The 19,631-nt window shown below is 56.4% G+C and overlaps 1 protein-coding gene across 16 annotated transcripts in view; it reads right to left on the reverse strand.

The window, feature by feature from the left end:
* The window catches only part of MACF1 (microtubule actin crosslinking factor 1), a 112,610-nt gene that overhangs the window by 58,361 nt on the left and 34,618 nt on the right, over nt 1-19,631 (reverse strand). For 13 of the 16 annotated variants that reach the window (XM_052698871.1, XM_052698872.1, XM_052698860.1 and 10 more), the window contains 26 exons: nt 19,331-19,458; nt 19,148-19,241; nt 18,322-18,476; nt 17,925-18,201; nt 17,474-17,602; nt 17,156-17,233; nt 16,817-16,978; nt 16,133-16,237; nt 15,825-15,920; nt 15,351-15,476; nt 14,126-14,278; nt 13,499-13,653; nt 13,255-13,381; nt 12,693-12,876; nt 11,993-12,162; nt 11,588-11,766; nt 11,287-11,425; nt 10,598-10,791; nt 10,277-10,439; nt 9,912-9,995; nt 9,631-9,738; nt 8,960-9,058; nt 8,615-8,767; nt 8,321-8,409; nt 7,772-7,907; nt 133-5,244 (listed from right to left, as the gene is read on the reverse strand). In XM_052698871.1, coding sequence (XP_052554831.1) covers nt 133-5,244; nt 7,772-7,907; nt 8,321-8,409; nt 8,615-8,767; nt 8,960-9,058; nt 9,631-9,738; nt 9,912-9,995; nt 10,277-10,439; nt 10,598-10,791; nt 11,287-11,425; nt 11,588-11,766; nt 11,993-12,162; nt 12,693-12,876; nt 13,255-13,381; nt 13,499-13,653; nt 14,126-14,278; nt 15,351-15,476; nt 15,825-15,920; nt 16,133-16,237; nt 16,817-16,978; nt 17,156-17,233; nt 17,474-17,602; nt 17,925-18,201; nt 18,322-18,476; nt 19,148-19,241; nt 19,331-19,458 — 8,595 coding nt within the window. The remainder of the gene's footprint in view (nt 1-132; nt 5,245-7,771; nt 7,908-8,320; nt 8,410-8,614; nt 8,768-8,959; nt 9,059-9,630; nt 9,739-9,911; nt 9,996-10,276; nt 10,440-10,597; nt 10,792-11,286; nt 11,426-11,587; nt 11,767-11,992; nt 12,163-12,692; nt 12,877-13,254; nt 13,382-13,498; nt 13,654-14,125; nt 14,279-15,350; nt 15,477-15,824; nt 15,921-16,132; nt 16,238-16,816; nt 16,979-17,155; nt 17,234-17,473; nt 17,603-17,924; nt 18,202-18,321; nt 18,477-19,147; nt 19,242-19,330; nt 19,459-19,631) is intronic. The other 3 variants (XM_052698869.1, XM_052698870.1, XM_052698868.1) reach the window with 1 other exon arrangement.

The raw sequence follows: 19,631 nt of genomic DNA on the forward strand, positions 1-19,631 counted from the left end.
AGCTGATCCTGTAAGATCAAGCCCCAGACGTCCATCCTCACGTTCTGACCGTCTTCTGTTCTGAGAGCCAGGGGCAAATCACACACAAATCATTCAGAACCAGCACTGAAACAGCAGACAGCAGTACTGTACCTGGGCAGGTCTGGCAGAGTCGCTCGAGGTCTCCAGCAGCTCTCCCTCCACGATGACTGGCAGGAGCAGCCCCCGATCGCCAGGACCCGCCTGCCGGGGCTTCTCCTGGGCTGCTTCTCCCTGGGGCTCATCCCCCTGGGACACAGGGGCGGTGGGCACAGCAGCTCGGTCTGTGCTGATGGCTGCTGCTTGCTGCTCCGGGGGGGGGGTGCAGGTGTCCCGAACTTCTGAGGGTTCCTCTCTGATGATCAACTCATCTGGTTTTTCACTGACTTCAACAAATGCATCACTGGTGATTTTCACTTCAGCCTCCTCCTGGCTCAGCATCCCCTCCATCTTCAACGCCGCAGAGGAATGGGGCCCCACTCTGACTGCAGCTCTCAGCACCGCTGCTGCTTCCCCTGCTTCTGGGGGGGTGGGGAGCACCTGGACCCCCGTCAGCTTTGCTGCATCTTTCCCAAGGGTTGGCTTTGCTTTCCCATCCCTGCTGCTCTCCATCTGCTTTTGCTCGGCTGCATCTTCTGCCCACCCAGCAGGAAGCTCCTTGCTGGCAGCCTCAGGCTTTGGCTCTGGAGCTCTTGAGACAAATTCCTCCTCTTCCTCCTTCCCTGGAATTTCTTTGGATACTGGAATGGGAAGGAACTGCTTTTCTACAGGTTTCTCCAGCTGAGCGCTGTCTCCTGAGACAGCAATCTGCTTTGTTCTCCTTTTCCTGCTTTTTTGTTTCTGGGCAGGTTTTAGCTCAATTTCCCCTGTTCCTTCCTGACCACCCGGACCTTCTGTCTCCAGTGTGGGGGTTTCTCCCGCAGCTCTTCCATCTGCCGGTTTGTCTCTTGCAGGCTTCACAGGGACATCGGCCTTGCGGGATCCTCTGGGCGCTGCAGGACCCAACTCCTCCTTTCCCAGACCCACAGAATCCCTGGGAGTCACCTGTGCTCCCTGCTCCCAGCTGCCCACCCTCTCCCCTTGCTCAGAAGCTGCCGCTGCACCTCCTGCCAGAGCTCCGTCCGTGCTTACAAACCCCTTCCTCCTCTCCTTGCCATCCTCTGTGCAGTGAAGCTCTCCCTCCAACCCCAATACTTTCCTTGTCCCCAGCTCTGCTGCTTCCCCTCCCGCTCCCTTCCACACATGGGAGCTGCTTTCTGCAGTCCCCGTCTCTGCCTCCTGCTTCACCACCTCAAGAGAGAGAGATGCTGCACTCAGTGCTGAGGATCCTGGAATCATTTCGCCCATTTCTCGCTGCTCTCTCACGCTCTCCTCTGAAGCCTCCAGAGGGATCAGCTTTGGTTTCCCTCCTTTTGCTGGGGAACTCGCAGCTTTGGGCCTGGCTTTGTGCTCTGTGCCTGCAGACACGGCAGCACCGCCACGCAGGACCTCACCTTCCTCCTTTGGAGACGCCGTCTCCATCTTTTCCTGGGAAAGGTGGGTTTTATCTACCATGAGGGCCTCAGAGCCATCGTTCTCCATCAACATTTGTGCCTCTTCAATAGCAGCAGCTAACCTTTGGCCAATCAGCCCCTTTTCAACAGCCTCCTCTAACGCCAGTCTTCTCCCGCTTCCGGCGTCCACAATTCCCCCGGCCCTCAGCTGCCTGCTGCCGATGACCGCGGCCATCCGCTCGTCCAGCAGCCCCCGCTGCAGAGCGGCCTGCAGGGACAGCCTGCTGCTGACAGCCCCCTCCACGAAGCCCCCGCTGTCAGCCTGGCCCTGCAGCAGCCGCAGTGTGGGCAGGGGGTCGGCCCTCCCCAGCCGCAGCGCCTCGGCACACGTCAGCGCCCGGCCCGACGCCTCGTCCCGCATGGCTCTGAAGGGATGCACCTCCAGGTACCTCTGCCCGGACTCAACGTCAATCTTGCACTTCTTTACCATCTCGGCGTAGGGCACAACCATGCAGCTCTCGGGGTCGACGATGCCGTGCTTCAGCTCCGGGGAGGACAGGGCTTTCTCCACCACCTCCTGGGGCAGCAGCCCCTCCCGCCCTGCCCGGCTGAGTGCCATTCTCTGTCCAGAACTGGGATCGATAACGCTTCCAGTCCCAGCCTGGATTTCTTGCACTTTCCTCTGGAATTCCGGGCTAACAATCCCTGCTGCCACCGCCTGGGGCAAGGGAAGCTTTTCCTTTGTCGCTGGGTGGATGCATTCCTGCAGGCAAACGCCTTCAGCCTTCGTGAGTTCAGCACATAGATCTCCATCGATCAAACCATGTTTCATTGCGTCGCCGACCGAGAGCCTCATCCCGGACGCGTGGTGAAGGATCCCCCCGCCTGCGATCTGCCTGGTCAGCAGCTGAAACGCTTTTTCTCTCTCAAGGAGCCCTCTTTCAACAGACTGCGCAACAGTCAAAGGCTGCTTGGTTTGGGGATCCACAATCCCGCTGGTTTCAGCCTGTAAGCTAAGGAGCTTCTGCCTGGTGGCCTCATCGGTGCTCTTCCCTCTGGAAGCCTTCTCCAGCTTGACCAGCTCCTTCTGACTCGCTGGCTCGATGAGGCCGAGGTTTGAAGCCAAAGTGACCGACACTTTTTTGCCACGTTTCAGGTCGACGATGCCCCCGGTAACCACCTGCCCCTCTAAGAGCCTCATCGCCGTCTCCTTGTCCAGAAGGCCGATGGCAGCAGCGTCCTTGACGGAGTAGACAAAGTTGTTGCCTGGGTCCAGAACACCGCTGACGGCTTTGTCAGACGCGAGTACCTTCTGCAGAAGCTGCTCATCCATCAGACCTTCTTCAATGACATCCTCAGTGGTTAAAGATTCACGTGTGTGTGAGTCAAAGAAGCCACTGAACATCTTCATTTTCTCCATCAGTTTCACAGCCGTGTGGCCGGGCACCGCACCGCAGGCCACAGCTTCGTTCAGAAGCAGCGTTCTGCCCATCTGCTCACACAAAACGCCGCCGCTCTGGAGCTGCATCTGCAGCATTTCCAGAACGTCCTCGTCCTGCTCCGAGGGCTGCGGCAGGGCTGCATCACCAACGCTCTCACCACCCAGCACCTTTTCCCTCGGTCCCTCTTCCACGTGCAATACGCTCGCAGTATTTTCAGTGCGCTCCATTTGCTCAGCCTCTGCAGTTTTGGTGAGCACAGCCTCCGCTCCTCCCAGAATGCCATTCTGAGCTGTCTCCTCATTCAGTAAGTAACTCTCCCCAGCGCCTTCTCCCTCTAATGCAGGCTCCTTCGCACCCTGAGATCTCCCTGCCACGACTTCCAGTCTCTCTCTGCTTGCGCCAATAGGCACCACCAAATGGCTCTCGCTTTTCACAACACCTGCCCCCATTTCCAATGCCCTCTTCTGATCTTTGATGTTTTCCACTCCATCTGATGCAATGGGTTTGGACTCTTCTGCTTTAATGAACATTTTCTCTGTTTCTCTGAGTTTCTCTGAGCCAGATTTGCAGGGCTGTCCTGGCTTCTCCTTGCTTGTAGAAGCTATTTGCTCTCTCCCAGATTCGGCATCAGTTTCACTTTGGCTGGTAGCCCGTTCAGTACAAACCTGCCCTTGCTCCTCCACATGCAGGACATCTCCTGCGTGGTCCAACAGGAGCCTTCCAGGCCCCATCACCACCTCCCCGTTCTCCAAAGTGGATCTGGGTGGCAGGATCTTCTTGCTTCCTTCCTGCGGAGGAGCAAGCTGCAGCTCAAGCTGCTGCACAGCCACACCGTTGCAAGGCTCTCTTTCAAGAACTGCAGTTTCCTTTGTCTCTTCAAAGCTCTCATTCTCTTCCTGTGGCTGTGCACAGGATCCATTTTCTTGGGTCTGGATGAGGTCTTTGGTGAGGTTGCTCAACTCTCCATCTACTAAGAGCAGCTTCTGCCCGTCGTGGATGTTGATGTAGCTGTGGGTCATCAAGTGGAACATCAGCTTTTCATCACCACTCCTCAGCTCAGGGTCCCTCTGTCCCTGGTGCCCTGCAGGGCTCCCTCCAGAGGAGCTCCTGCTTGCCAGCTGCACGCTGCCCATCACATCAGGTATCACCATGGATTTCAGCTTCTTTGCCACATCTCTTTCTAAGATGCCATGTTCCACTGCTTTCTTCCAGGACAGCACCTCAGTGGTTTCTGGGATAAAGACAGCCTTAATGAGCTGCCTCTTCCTGAGAATCTTGTAAGCCAGCTCTGTAGACAGGACCCCTTGCTCTGAAGCATCTGCAGCTGGGACAACCTCCCCTGTCTCTGGCCACAGGAGCCCCATGAAGGACCGGAGGGATTCCAGGATCACTAAAGCAACCCGTGGTGCTACCAACTCTTTCCTTACAGCTTCATCAACTGTCAGTCTCTCTCCTGTGACCGTATCAATGATGCCACCTGTCTGAAGCTGCCGGATTAGAAGCGTGCAGGCCAAATCCTGGTCAATTAAATTATGTCTCACAGCCTCGTCCACAGCCAGCCTGTGTCCTGTCCTGGGGTCAACAATGCCACCAGCAAAGAGCTGAGCTTCCAGCAGCCTCACCGTCACCTGTCTGTCTATCAGCCCTTCCTGGACAGCACGGAAGATGCTGACTTTTCTGCCTGATTTCAGGCTCACCATCCCACCTGCCAGCTGCTTGACCGGGAGAAACCTGAGTCCGGTGTCTTGATGGAGGATGCATCGCTGCATGAGCTCAGATAGGTTGATTTTCTCAGCAGTGTTGGGGTCAATCAAATCCTTACTGCTCTCCAGGTGGGACAGCAGCCTGGAGTAAAGCTGGGGAGGAAGGAGCCTCTCTTGCACAGCCTTCTGCATGCTGATTCTGCCCTGATGGGTTTTAAAGCCACCGGTGACAAGTTCAACCTCGAGAATCTTTAGCCCAGTGCTCTCACTAATCCTCCCCTCTTCTATCGCAGCAGCAGCAGGCAGGAGCTGCCTCCCTTCACGTCTGACCTCGTGCACCTGCTGCAGAGCATCCTTCAGCTCTCGCAGCACGTGGAAAGTCCTGAGGTTGATGATGTCTCTTGCCAGACCTTCCTCCAAGGAGAGTTTTTCACCGGTCTCTGGAAGAACCAAGTCGGATGTGATCACCTGAGCCTCTAAGAGGACGAGGCCGGTCTCCTGATCTATAAGACCTCTCTGCATTGCACCAAAGACAGGGAATATCTCTACTGTCCCAAGATCGATCACTCCTGCCACTGCTTCGTTGACCTGGAACAGAAAAAGAAGGACAAGAATCAAACCCAAATCAAGCATTTCCAGCGCTCAGACTGCATGAGGTGAAAGGATTGGCCAAAAAAACCCCAAACAGGCCCAAAAGCTACTCCCAAAGTGATTGAAGTGCACCTCCACAGGAATCCCAGCACACACATTGGGGCATTTGATAGCTTTCAGGCTGCCAGCAAGTTTTGATGTTCAGCTTTGATGTCCATCACCAAGAGCAGCACCAAAATGCTTCCAACATCCATTACCACCAGTAATGCGGCAAAGCAGCAAGCAGCAACACCCAGAAGCATTCCTAATGCTCCATGGAGCAACAGGGAAGGAAACTGACACAGACACCAAAGCTGTTCCACAACTCAAGTTTTAAAAGCAGAAAGGTGACACGGATCCCAGTTCATACTAACAGAGGAGAATAACCCCAGATGTCCCTTCAGGGTGGGTGGGAACCTCTTCCAGTGCAGTTTCCACCCTGACTTCTGCCACGCTCAATTCCTGCCCTTTAGTGCCACACACCCAGGGAACACCACAGGCCTTCAGCTCCCAGCAGCACTGACCAGCCATGCACTGGGGCACAGGCACTGCCCCGGCATGCACAGCAGCTCCCCAAGCATGTCCAGCTGCTCTGCCCTATAACAGCACCTAGCTGTGCTCTGTGGGGGCAAGGGAGGAAACAGAAGAAGTTGTACGTCCCAGCACAGGGACAGTGACAGGCTTGGGACTTTGGCATTTCTGGAGGGGCTTTTTTTGCAGGGAAGGTAAGAACTAATGGCAAAGAATAACAGCACTCTGGACCTTTGGACTTCTCCCAGCTGGTGTAGAGTTGAGTCAAGCACCGTGTTGGGGGGGGAGGAGTGATTCTGCACCACAGAACCCTAGGAGCAGGTGGGGCCAGCAGCCCTGACCCTAAGAGCAGCCCAGTGCCCCCCACCATGGAGCAGGTGGGTGTGCGGGGAACACCAACGGCACCGCCAGACTCAGACACACCTTCAGAGATGAACAAGCCATGGAAAGACAGAGAAGAAGAGGTGGAAGAGAAAAATGAAGGAGGAGATGGGAGGAGGGGAGTAAAAGGCTTTTACTTACCAGAGTTGCAGGGTGTGCCTTGAGCAGTTAAAGACAGAGCCTTATGGAGCAGTTCAGCCGTATCACACACAGTGTAAAGCTTGGTGTTAGCGTCCAGCATGCGACCGTTTTGTTTGCAAAAAGAACCCCCCACACAGGTCGTCCTCTGTCACTGTGTGTTTTGTTTGCTTATGTCCCGGAGGGTTAGTTAAACTTGTAAGCAAGGATGTCAGTTAATCTTAAAAACAGTTGACATGAAACACAAACTGTACATGGACACATCATGCTCAATTCAGCGCGCTCTGCTTTGCTTTTTTTTTTTCTTCTCAATTTTATAACGTCTGTCTGACAGTTGGATGTTTCCAGCAAGCAAATGTTAAGAGTCCTTCATGCTCCCTGTACAATGAAGCAACTGCACCCACGGCAGCCACGCTGCAGCCTCGTGGACGGGCCAAGGATCTGCAGCACAGCCCCAGGGCCGGCCCTCACCTCATCTCTTGGGCTTTGAGAGCGTGAGCGAAAGCTGCTCTGACCGGAGCCCCACCACAAGGAGGTGGCCTAGAGAGGGCTGGGCAAAGCCTGCACACACAGACGTTTTCCTGCCCACGAGGGAGGAACAGGAAAAGAGGGAATGGACCAAGAGCCCTTCCTGCTGGCAGGCGCCTCCCAGCCGCCACGGCCGAGCTGCAGCCCAGCGCTGGTGGGACTCACATGGAAACAGCCAAAGTGCTGGGGAGGCCGAGTGGAAGGGAGGCGCTGTGCTGGGAGGCTGCAGAGACAGATCTCGGGTGAGCCCATGGCCCACTGGAACAGGGCTTCACTCACCGACCCAGCACCAAAACCAGATCTGAGCAGGTCATTGCTTCAGGGTACAGGGAGCCAGCAAGCAAACACACAAATATATCCACTGACACATGTATATACACTTATAGAACACGTACATGTATATCTGAATGACTGCAGACAGCTGGCACAGAGGCAGGAAGGATGAGCCCAGAGCACTGGGGCGTGCGGGGCCCCAAGCAGCCCTGCGGGGCCGGCAGACAACACAGCCCTCCACCCGGGGGGGTCTTCCTTCAGCCAAGACCCCAACAAAGCCCTCACCACGCCGTGAAGCTGCACAGGCAATACGCCCTGCAGGAAGCCTCCTGCTTGTGCCTCCAGCCCTCCCCGTCAGCAGGGCATCACATGGAGGAGGCAGACTGCTGCAGAAGCACCTTCAGGACTGAAGACCTTTTACCTCTTTGCCCACCATGTGAGCAAGCCAACCCTTTTTCGAGCTCTGACTCAAAGTATTGCAAAGGACAACGCAGTGAGCTGTGCCAGGGCTCCTGCTGGGCCACCAGCCCCCAGGCCAGCCCCCAGGTGAGGCCTGAACAGAAAAGATGGGAGGGCAACCACGTGCCAGTGGGCAGCCACGTGAAACACAACCAAACAACACCTTTTTCAGTACCTTGTGCTCTGTCTCCTGAGCCAGCTGGCTCTGCAGCTGCTGGAGCTGCTCTGTGGTGTCAGTGCAGAGTGCCTGGTACGTGTCCTTCAGTGCAGCGACCTGAGCTGAAATCTGGTCCTTCTCCTGATGGGAAAGCCTGCAAGGGAATGGGAAATCTCTCAGGGGAGCTGCACAAAGTATTTGCCAGCTCCACAGAACAGACATGATCTTCTCCCAAAGGAAAAGGCCAAACCCACCACGAGTCCCCTCTTCCCACTGCCCTGCTGCTCGCAGGGAGAGTAATTGTGCTTGGCAAAGGCTGACCAGCATTATAACAACCAAACCCCCAAATGTACCAGGCTGGATCACCACTGAAGTGTATAAGTATTGTCTCAACAGTATAAACATTTCATATTTCGTAGCTGCTGTTGCAGATGAGGAAAAATGGCCCTTTGCTGTGTGGAAATCAGGTGCTGGACTTCACGGATGCCAGTCCATCAGTGCCCACCCCAGGATAACTCAGCTGTCCAGCTGCTGCCACCACCTACCACTTCCCCAGGTTGAACTCACTTGTGGTTGTGCTTTGCCAGGAAGATTTGTGATGTTTTGATGGCTTCAGAGACCTGCTCCTTCTTTGCAGCCAGCTCCTCATTGAGGGCCTGTTGAAAAAGCAGAAGGAAGCTTAATTCAGCCATGGAAGAACAGCAGAAGTTAAGCAAACAACGTCATGTTTGCCCCCACAGGGATTGTGGTCATCAGAGAGGAAGGACTGCTCTCCTGGAAGCCAAATAACACAGTGACACCAAGGACAGGGGACACGTAACAAGAGTGGGTCAGAGGTGGGCCCAGAAGGTGCCTGCCTACCTGCTGCTCTGAGATGGACTTCTCGATGTCTCCCAGCTCCCTGCTCTGGGCAGCAGCTGTTCTGCCTTGCACGCTCTGCTTCAGGCCCACAGCCCAGCCCAGGAGCTCCTTCACCTTGTCCACATGCTCTTGCTTCTCCTCCTCCACCACTTTCTGCAAATCGAGGAGGAAGAAATTGCGTCAAAGGGGTCCCAGATTTCCAGAGTCTCTCAGGAGCAGCACCTGAGACACAGGTGGGACTGAAAGCTGAGGGCAGACGTTAGAGAAGCAGAGCAGCAACCCTGGGCTGCTAGGAAGAGAGTCTGAGTGATGAGGATGCAGCTCAGCTCCAGGCAATGCCCTCACCTCCTCCTCCTCCAGCCGCCGCAGAGCATCGCTGATGTACTTGACGTGCTGCGTGGTCAGCGTTACCAGAGCTGTGTACCGAGTGCGCAAATCCATGAACTGCAAAGGGGGAGAAGGGCGGCGCGTCAGACACAGCCAGCAGAGCTGGGTGCACTGCGCTGCACAGCACGTGGCACGGATGCAGCATCTCTGCCCTGGAAAGATCCCCAGCACGGCCCCACTGAGGGCAGCAACGCCGGAGGGGAGGGACGTGGCCACGCACTGCATGCTGCACAGCACTGGGGACACCCTGGCCACGGACACGGGGCGGGCGCTCAACTCTTAACAACTCTTGTTGGGATCTTTAATATCCGCACGGAGCAGACGGAGCCTCTAAAGGGCTCATCCCACAGATGCACACACAGTAATGCCGCATGGCGCTCCGGTTATTTACCTCGCCGAGCCGACCCCGCTGCATTTGGCCCAGGGTTCCCAGCAGCCCAGGTATTTCATACCTGGTGCTTAGAGCACTAAGCCACCCTCTCTGGCTATTGGAAAAAACAGCGAGGGTAGAAACTGTATTTGTTCACCGAGCTCAGCAGAAAGGAGCTCATTTCACAGAGGCCGCTGGGCAGTTGGATGGAGTGCAAGAACCCCCCTGCCCCCGATGTGAGGCTCAGGCAGGTCCCTACCTCCTGAGTGATGGCATCCGAGGAGGACAGCATGCGCCGGCGCTTCATGGGGGATTTCTGCTGCGACTCCACAAACGCCCGGTACGTCATGAGCTGCAGCTCGTAGTCCTGCAAACACAGCCGGGGCGGGAGAAGGACGCTGCAGCCACTTCTTTCATACTGGCATCCTCAGAGCTTCAGCTCCTGCTGGCTGCTTGCACACACAGTCACCTCTCTGCTAACCAGGAGGTGAAGAGCAGGCGAGGTGCAAACTGTGCCCTGGGTTTAGGAAGGGCCCTTACCTTGACAGCAGCTGAGTACTGCTGGGAGAACTTCTGACACTGGTCCAGCTTGGCTTGATTTTTCTCAATTTCTGCAGCCAAAGCCTTAAAAAAAAAATTCAGAGCAAAAAATGATTGTCAGGACGGCAGCCTCAGGTGAAATGTACCAAACTTCAGCTCCTATCTTTTGCCTTCTGGGTGAAGCCTCAGAGACTCCAATCTTTTATGCACAGCCCATTTCAACCTCAAGGTAAGGAGCTCCTCTGTTTCCCCACCAGTCTTTAAGAATTCATGCTCTCAAGCTCAACGATGGAGGGATTTTAGCAGAAGCAGCCATAGTCAGGGCAGTGAGCACGCTGTCAGGACGTCCCGCGCTCCCATCTCACCGTTTGCTGGCTCAGCTGCTCTGACAGCACCCGGCTGTCCTCCGCCTGCCCGGGTTTCATCAGCTCCTGCTGGGCAGTGATCTCCTCGATCCACTGGATGAGGGCCCTGTGGCACTGGCGGTAATCGCTCAGCACCTCCTGGATGCTCTCCAGCTCTGTGTGGCTGAAAGCAGAATGGAGATCAGAGGGGTGAAATCCCGCCGCAGGTTAGAGGGGCATCCCAGCCATCCCGGGGGCCCCTATTGGGGAGAAGAAGCCTGACCCAAGCCCTCAGCTGAAGCATGAAAACAGATCTGGGAATGGAAGCAGGAGTTTTCTCACCGGGTCTCGATCTGGGCGCAGGCTCTCTGCCAGCGGTCCCACAGCTGGCTGCCCTTCTCCTGGTAGCGCTCGAGGTCGATGCTGCGCTCCTGTCTCAGCTGGTACAGCTGCTCCCCCACTGCTTTCGCCTTCGCCATCTCCTCCTCTAACACGGAGAACACCGAGTTCTTGCTCTTCACTTCCCCGAGCCATTGCTTCAAAAACAATACAGGGCAGCTCACATTTAACGTCACAGAAAGCAGAGCACAGAGCTTCACCTAAGGTTGCCATTAAACCACAGAGTCCCTCCATGCTGCAGCTGCAAAGCGAGCGAAGGAGCTCATCCTCCCTGGCTGCACCCCCCGCAGTGTCTACAGCCTGACTGCAGACCTGGGAGATGCCAACAGGAGGGAGCAGTTCCCAGCCTGGAGCAGGTCTGATTGGTTCAGCAGCCCCTGCCCTCACGCAGCAGGACACACAGCTGCTAAGAGGCTGGCACACATTAGCATGTGCCTACAAGTGGAAGCACAAGGCCACGGCTGCTCCTTTATCTTTACAATGAAATAAGGGAGACAAGTCCTCCCAGTAGCTATTTTGGACAGGAAAAACAGCACACAATGTAAATTCAGCAGAGAAAAGGAAGGAATCTGCTCAACAAACAAAGCATTGGCTGTTTTCTCTGTGCACTCTTTGAAGTGAGCAGCACCAACCTGCAGGGCACTTCTGTGCGCCTGAATTGCTGTCAGGTCAGCCGGGACAGCCTCCTCCTGGCTCAGCTTCACCTCGTATCCCTTCACCAGAGACTCTGCTCCTTGGGTGTTACGAATGATAACATCAACCGTCTTCAGCCTGGCGGGTCAGAGAGAGGCAGCACAATGACGTCCCACTTTTGGCAGAGGTCCTCCCGGCTGCAAGGCGGTTTGTGCCCCGAGTCACAGCACAACTAGCTGTGTTAGAGGACCAGAAGGAAGGTCGGCAGCAGAACCACACACAGAGGCAGGTCCCACTCACTTGTCCAGGTAGACAGAGGACAGCCCATACATCTGGTCCATCTTGTTCACCACCAAGTCGAGCTCAGCTCGCAGGCGCGGTGTGCTGGGGCCGCTGGGTGCTCTGCTGAGGAAGCTGCAGCAGCGCTCGGAAACGCAGCGCAGGTCAGACTTCAACTGCTGCAGATCGTCCTGTGTGCGCTGCGAGAGGAGGGAGAGAGGGTGAAAGGAGAGTCAGAACAGGCAGAGAAAAGCAGGCGGCGAAGGAGACGGGGTGAGACAGAGCAGGAAGCCCACTCAGTTTTTTCTGTCTGGGAAGTTCCCTTCGAGCCCCACTCCCACTGCCCACACGTTCAGCACAGAGGGGTCACAGCCACTGCAGGCACGCGCAGAGAGCAGCGTCCAGCATCCCCAGCTGAGGACCGACCTCCTGCTCGGCGATGCGGACGGTGTTCTCCTGGATGCTGTCACCATCCGCTCGGGTGCTGCTGGGGGACTGGATGCGGCTCACGAGTCTCTGCTCACACTCCTCCAGGCGCAGGCGGACGTTCTGGAGCTCAGAGAGATACGTCCTGGCAACTGTCTCGTCCTTGTCTTCTGCAAATTGGGGACAAACCACAAGAGCAGCTCACAGCCCCGCTCAGTACCTGCTCGGAGCCCACCATGCTGGCACTGTGGTGCTGAGGTCTTTTTGTTCAGGTAGAAAACAAGAGAATCAGATCTTCTCATTGCAATAGAGCTGAGAACGGGTCCAGCCACAGGACACCACACCAAGACCCACATCCTAATGGGACTGAGCTCTGAGCAGCGGGACTGCGGCTGCCGCATCCATTTTGTTAACAGACTGAACACAGGAAAGACGCATCTGACCAGTGACAAGCCTGTCTCTGGCAGTGTTAGGGGAAGAGGGCTCTGCATTAACCTGGGGCTGCAAAGCCAAGTCTGTGCTGTGGGAACGTCACTGGACAGAGGCCGAATATTTGAATGGATGGAGGAATAAACAGAGCAGCTGCTCACAATACCATCCAGCTAGCTCAAGACAGATGAGAAGATGAAGCTGTCCCATAAACCCTTTGTTTATTAGTCTCCGCAGCTCCTAGTTAATCCATCAGCCCTGCGGAGCTCACCGTTCTCCATGGACTCCAGCAGCTGCTGGATGTGCTCCTTGGAAGACTCCACCTCCTCCTCCAGGCGCAGACGGTCTGACACTGAGAAGAGCTCGGAGTCGCGGCTGTCCTGCAGGAAGTCCTCATAGTGCGCCTGGAGGCTCCTCAGCGCCTGCTGGCACTCCCCCTGCGCCAGGGAGCGGAGCTGCAAGGGGAAAAGCAGCACATCCACCACGGGATCACAGCCTGCAGGTCACCGAAGCCTCCGTACCTCCATCGCCTCCATTTGCTCTTTAGAGCAGAACAGGAGAGCTCCCCATGTTAGCCCCCTCCCTCATTGCTCATCTCTAGTGAAATGCTAAGTCCACGATCCCTTATCCTTATTACAGCACAGTGCAAACTGTGGACGTTCTTTTTAATGGGAAAACGTGCAGCCATTCTGTGCTGAGCCCCCGGGGTCAGGTTCTGCCATTGCCCCACATCACTGCGGGTCCCGGCAGCCCCTGCTCTTCACCTTCACACTCCCTTCTCCCCACCACCGTGTGAGTGTGCAGCAGCGCAGGCACAGAAGTTTCTGCCGCACCTTTTCCATGCTGAAGCTCTGCACCAAGGCAATGTCCTTCCGAAGGTAGTTCCAGGAGATGAGGCTCTTTGTGTTCATGTGGAGCTGGTGCCAGAGAGCCATCACTTTCTGGTACAGCTGTTCCACCCTGCGATGGGAATGAGCAGGTCCGTCAGCCCCAGCCCTCCCAGCACGTCAGCCCTATCCCCACTCATTGCACAAGAGGTCTCTGCACCCCTGGGCCGCACCCCCAGCAGCAAGTTACCTGTTGGCCATCTCGATGGCCTCTTTGTTGGGAGGGGGGATCAGGAAGCACACGGAGGGCACCATGGCCTCGTTTCCTGTGGGGCTGATCACCTTCCACTTCGTTCTCTGCGAGTTGTCCTCCAGCACGCACTCATCGTTCCGGCAGATGGTGATCTGCAGTGGCACCAACAACAAACATGCAGCCCATCAGTGGGGCTGCACCCACCCACAGCTCACAGCCCTGCTGTAGGGAAAGCAGCTTCCCCGTCAACCCCTGCAGCTGATCAAGCAAAAGCACGGGACGCTGCCAAGTGGAGCAGCACGTTCATGTCTGGAGAGGAAGGGGCCAGGAAGCGGAGCTGGCTGCCACACACGTGCTGGTTTGGCTGAGGCTGACGAAGCCCATCCTCCCTGGGGAAAAGGACTTCAACTCCTTCCCAGAATAAATCTGAGATGTGCAAGTCTCCTCCAGGAAGAACAGCCGGCTCCTTCCCTCCTCCTCTCTTCCCACTGCGTCCCTAATTTTCATTGACAGACACCACAAAACTAGCTCTAAAACCTCACAGGCACTTCTCCCCTGCCACGCTGTGCCCTCCCACTCAAAGCCGGGCTCCAACCCACAACGCCTTCCCCTCCCAGCCCTCACCTCGATCTGCCGATAGTCACACACAGCCTTGATGGGGATGGTGCTCTTCACCAGGTGCTCCGGGTTCCTGGGCCGGAGCTGAACGATGCTCTTGGACCGTCCCACCAGGCTGGCGACGGAGCTCTTCGACTGGATGAGCTGCTCCTTCTCATCCTGGCAGGGAGAAGGACAAAGCACGGTTTACTCAGTGAGCAGAAGGAGGAATAGGAAGAGGCGGAGGAGGAGGAAGAGGAGAGGTTTCTTAAGACACCACAGCACCCCCACCCCAAGGCTGCCCTTCCAGAGCTCTGCTGGGACTGCAGGGGCTGGACAAGCATTGGGACATCAGAGCTACTGCCTGCCCAGCATGGGGAAAAGGGACTGGGAGAGATGGATGGAGGGAAAGATGGAAGGGAGAAGCCTTCAGACCAGGGGTGGGACCTCTCCTCTACTCCTGCTGCCCCCATGCACACCTCTGGCTCAGGCTCCTGGGACAAGAGAGCACTTTCAAAAGGGAAAAAAGAGAACACAGCATACACCAAAATTAAAGTCCCAGGAGGTTTTACGTGGCAAAGAGCAGGACAAGCCCCAGCCCAAAGCCAGGGGTGCTTGGGTGCCTGGAAGAGACACCACGGAAGCATGCTCCCTCTTCTAAAGCAAAGAATGGAGGTGTGTTTGTATCAATGGCTGGAACAGGGGTACATCAGCTGATCTACATCTCAGGAGATGAACAGCAGGGGTGACCACACAGCTCTCTGGATGCGGGCAGAAATCTGTCGGTGGGAGGAACTGCTGGACCCGACTCCCTGCACGATGGGGTGACCCAGGGGTTGGTGGCAAAGCTCCCATGGACAGGACAGGGACGCGTGCGGCCCGGGGGAGCGGTCACAGCTAGCCTGGCCACAAAGGCTGAAGAGCATCCCAGAACAATGCTGTCCCTCATGCTTTGTACTCTCAAGGTTGGTTAGTTGCTATGAACAGTGAGGGATAATTTAATGGTAAAAGGTAAAAAAAAAAAGAAGAAATGATTAAGTAAACTACCTGTGCCTGTCCCCGGGAGCATGATTGGAAGAAATACAGCTTTAACTCATTAGGTAAGAAAGAGCGACAAAGAAGCTGCCAGCCTTCACACACACAGATTGAGCCCTTCTGCCCTTCCATCAAGGCTGAGGGAAACCCACAGCCCAACCCCTCCCTGCCCACGTCTCCACACCCCACGCGGGTTGCAGGGACTCCCAGAACCCACCATGGAGTCCTGCAGCAGGTCCTCCAGCCGCGTCAGGCTCGTGCTGTGGTCACAGGAATACTTCCTTCTGATGGAGTCCTGCAGGTTGCGCAGGTACGTCTCCGACTCACGGGCATCGCTGAAGAACTGCAAAGCCAGAAGTGTCACAGAAACCTGCACAGCTCAACGCAGCCATCGGCAGCACAGCACTGCAGGACAGCACCCCAGATCCCCCCAGCAGCTGCCTGGTCCTGTGAGATATTCCCAAAGAGCTGCTAGAAAGAGGCAGGCAGTTCAGAAGCAGCGCCCTGATGAGCAGCGCAAGCTGCCGCTCCCCTCTGCCAGAAAGGGAAAGCAGCCCATGAACCTCATGCACTGGGATGCAGCCAATGGAGCTCGTGCCCTGGGATGCAGGGATGCTCTGCAACCCACACATGCAGCAGGGTTTGCCCTCCCACTCAGCCCCAGCGATTTGGGGCTCCCTGTCCCACGTACCTGAAAATAGGCGGCGTTCTCCTTCACGTGCTGCTCCACGCACAGGCAGAGCTGCTTGATCCACTGCCACTGGCTCTGCACAGCAGCGCTGTAGGCCTGGGGAACACACAGCAAACAGCAGTGAGCGCTCACCAGCCAGGAGGGTCACAGGAAGGACAAAGCCACAGCCGGTGAGATGCACATAAATGGGCAACGCTCTGCCTGCTGTCGGTCTGTTTGGACGCAGACGAAGCACAGGAAAGCAGAGCAGGAAGCGGCACACAAGGGCTGCTGCAGGCACAGATTTGCTGCCCCCAGCACCCGCTCACCTCCACGGTTTGCTTGGCAGGGTGGTTCTCCAGGGCCAGCAGCTCAGCGGTGTCTTGGAGGGAGCGGAAGATGTCCTGCTTCTCCTCCAGCTCCATCGTCAGCTCCTGCACGAAGGACACGAGCACAGTTCAAATCTCAGCTATCAGCAGCAGCCTGCACTCACAGCACGCGTCCAGCTAATGGAACAAGCAGTATCAGAGCACTGCCGTAAACAGCAGCAGATCTCAGGTGCAGATAGGAAACCAGCAAGGCTTGTCCGAGCACCATCAGGCTGCCCTGTGCACCACACACACAGGGCAGACCAAACACCGGAGCTGGAAGCCTGCCCAGGGACCTCCTCAGTTTCAAACATTACAATTGTGGGAAGACAGCAATTTATTTATACTGCTTTAAAGAGGAATCAGCTTTCCCCTTTAGCCCAGACTTCTTCTTTTTTGTCTGTGTAAGGATGTCTTTAGTTTCAAGCACTGCTAAAAAACATCTTTTGATGCCTTTTCCATTGACACTGAATTGAGCAGACTTTTTTTGTGCCTTCAGCCCCGGGGAGAGCTGCACTCGTGAGCGACAAGCTCTGACTCAGGAAGCATGCAACACGTGCCGAGCTTCCCTGGGACTTCTGCATGGAGCTCAGGGGCAGCGTGGTGCAACCAGGAGCTCCCAGCCCAGTGCAGCCAGTCACTCACCGAGAAGTAGTTTCTCTTAGCTGCGATGTTCGGGTTGTTGTCACTCCAGTCATAGGCCAGTTCCTCCTCCTCCTTCTCATTCAGCCATATCAGCTCGGCGGTGGCCCGAGACACAAAGCCGTGCAAGCTCTGCAGGTGCCTCAGTCGGAAGCTCGAGGTTTCCTGGACACAACGAAGCAACCCATCCCTGAGTGAGCTCAGAGCCAGGGCTGAGCCTCGAGAGATGCTGCTCCCTCCCGCCCTCGCAGCAGAACTGGATGCTCGACCCGTGTGCCCAGGACACAGCAGGCGCTCCCTGCAGCATCAGGCATTGCTCGAGATGCAGACAGACCCACTCACCATCAGCTTGCAGTACTGTGTCTCCAGCTTGCCGAGCGTCTCTGTGTAGCTAGCACGGAAATTCTGAGACATCTTACCCTGGGGGATGAAAGCACTCCTGTTACCTGATGTAGGACATCCTTCAAAACCCCATCTCCAAACCCATCTCCCCAGCTCTGCATGAGTGAGAGGAGGCAGAGAGGATGCTCAGGGCAGCAGCAGCCCAGCTGCTCAGAAGCTCTGTCCTTAAAAACCCATCTGCCCCATCCACCTCTACCCACAGGAGGGGACATCCTGACTTCGTCACCCTCCCATGCACGCAGTCCAGTGCTGCCATACCTCATACAGCCGTGCCTCCTTGACGTTGGAGCCCAGCTCCTCCACGCTGCTGTGGATGTGCCGCTGTGTCTCCAGCTGGGTTTCCACGCTGGGCAGGTCGCTGCCCCACTCTGCCCGCTCCAACCTCATCTGCAACAGGCCAAGAGTGCAGGTCAGCCCTCGTGGGCTGGGGACTCACCTCAGAGGGCCAAGGGAACCTCCTGGGTAATGAAGGAGGTGACGGATGGCACAGCAGCCCTGGTAGGGGCCCCAAGCCCACGGGGCTGACTGGTCACTGCAGATTTGCATGCAGCTTCGAAAGCATCCTCCAATACGCAGTGAAGATTGGAGTCACATGAGAGAAACAAGACAAAAGCTCTCCAGAAACTCTGAGCCGTCAGAACAACCACCATCTCCAGGCAAAACCACACATCCTCCCTCATCAGTGCGCAGGAAGGCAGCCAGCACTCACCTGCATCTCCTCCACCCAGGCCAGCAGCTCATACACGAAGCGCAGGCTGCCTTCGTCCTCAGAGGAGGAGATGGCCACCAGCTCCGTCCTGGTCATGGGCTTCCTGAACCAGGAGGCAGATGAGGTGTGCAGCCCTTTGGTCAGGGATTCGCCCTTCAGCTGCGTGGTGCTCAGGGTGGGTGCGGGCGCCAGCTCCAGCGTGGAGAAGTGGCCCTTTCTGTACAGGTTGGTGCACTCGAGCCTCAGCGTCACCAGCTCGTCCTGCAGCCGCATGATCCTGGAGGAGAAATGGAGCGGTGAGCAGATGAGGCCGATGCTGCGCTGCCTGCTGGCACGCACGAGGAGCAGGGACGACACGCAGCTCCGCTGGAGCCACCTCAAGCACAGCCCCGCTCACCTGAACGCCAGCTCCTCCAGCTGGTAGTAATTCTCGTCCCGCAGGATCTGCACGTCCACCTGCAGCTGGCGGAGCAGCCCCTCGCACTCCTGCAGGTACACCACGACGTCGGCCTCGTACTGCACCGGCTGGCCGGCCTCCAGGTGGGCAGCATCCTGCATGCAGATGGGTGAGGCTGAGGGCTGCTCCCCCAGCCCTGAAGTGTGGGCAGAGAGAACAGAAACCCAGCACTGACTCCAGCACCAAAAGGACCTCTTCACCCTACGCTCAGTTACGGTTCTGTCTGTTAGAACTCACACCTCGCTCAGCAAGTTGCTTTTAAAAAACCTCCTGCAAACTTCAGACAGAGCTAAAGCTGGCAGACGCCCCATGCAGTGGCTGCCCCTTACATGGCACCTCACTTCTTGGTTGGATTTAACCAGCCAGATTCCAGACCCCGCACCTCTGTGCACCTCCATCTTCCAGAACAAAACTTCCTCTACAGAAGTCTACTCCATAGTTAGTAGGTAGCGACAGTCTGAAGCTGAGTCTTTTCTGTCTCTCTTCCAGACAAACACAGCAGATTTTTGTGGTTTTTTAAGCCTCGTGATGTCACAAGCTTTCCCAGAACGGCAGCCGCCTCCCAAGCCAGCAGCCCTGCAGGGTCCATCCCCAGCTCAGCTGTACCCACCACCATCCCCACAGCCCTACTTGGATGGGCTCCACATCCTACCGAAAGGAAAGTTGTCCGGGGGAACTCACCACCCCACAGTAAGCGAGAGTGACAGAGATGGGCATGAAAGAAGAGTCAGAAGAAGGGGAAATAACAATGTCAGCCCCCACTCACAGCTTGCAGTGTGTTCTTTGCAAGTGTGAGTTTTTCTTCACAGCTCAGAGCACCGTTCTGGATTTTGTTGGCGATTTGTAGCAGCAGTTCCAGCCTGAGGAGATGGACGGGAGAAAATGAGAAAGGCGCTGGGTCACCCTTTGGGCACAGGGGTGTCCCTGCAGGGCACAGAGGGGCACCAACCTTTCCACCGCCGGCCGCAGGAGCTTCTCACGCTCCAGCATCTCGATGATCAGCTTGCCCCACTCCTCCTCCACGTCGTTGGGGTGGAACCCCTGCGGCAATTTGATGCGTCCAAACTCAATCCACACCTGCAGAAAACACCGACAGAATGGCAACCCACACCTCCTTGAGCTGGCCAAACTGCGGCAAGGAAGGCGGGGCTGTGAGGCAGTGTCTGTCTCCGCTCCCGAGAGCGCTTTGCTAAATTATTTGCCCCGAGGGTTGTTTCCACTTCTCTGTTCCAAAATAAATCTGGGGTGAG

The sequence above is a fragment of the Tympanuchus pallidicinctus genome, unplaced genomic scaffold, assembly GCF_026119805.1.
Source record: "Tympanuchus pallidicinctus isolate F22 unplaced genomic scaffold, pur_lepc_1.0 scaffold33, whole genome shotgun sequence".
Classification (NCBI taxonomy): Eukaryota; Metazoa; Chordata; class Aves; order Galliformes; family Phasianidae; genus Tympanuchus; species Tympanuchus pallidicinctus.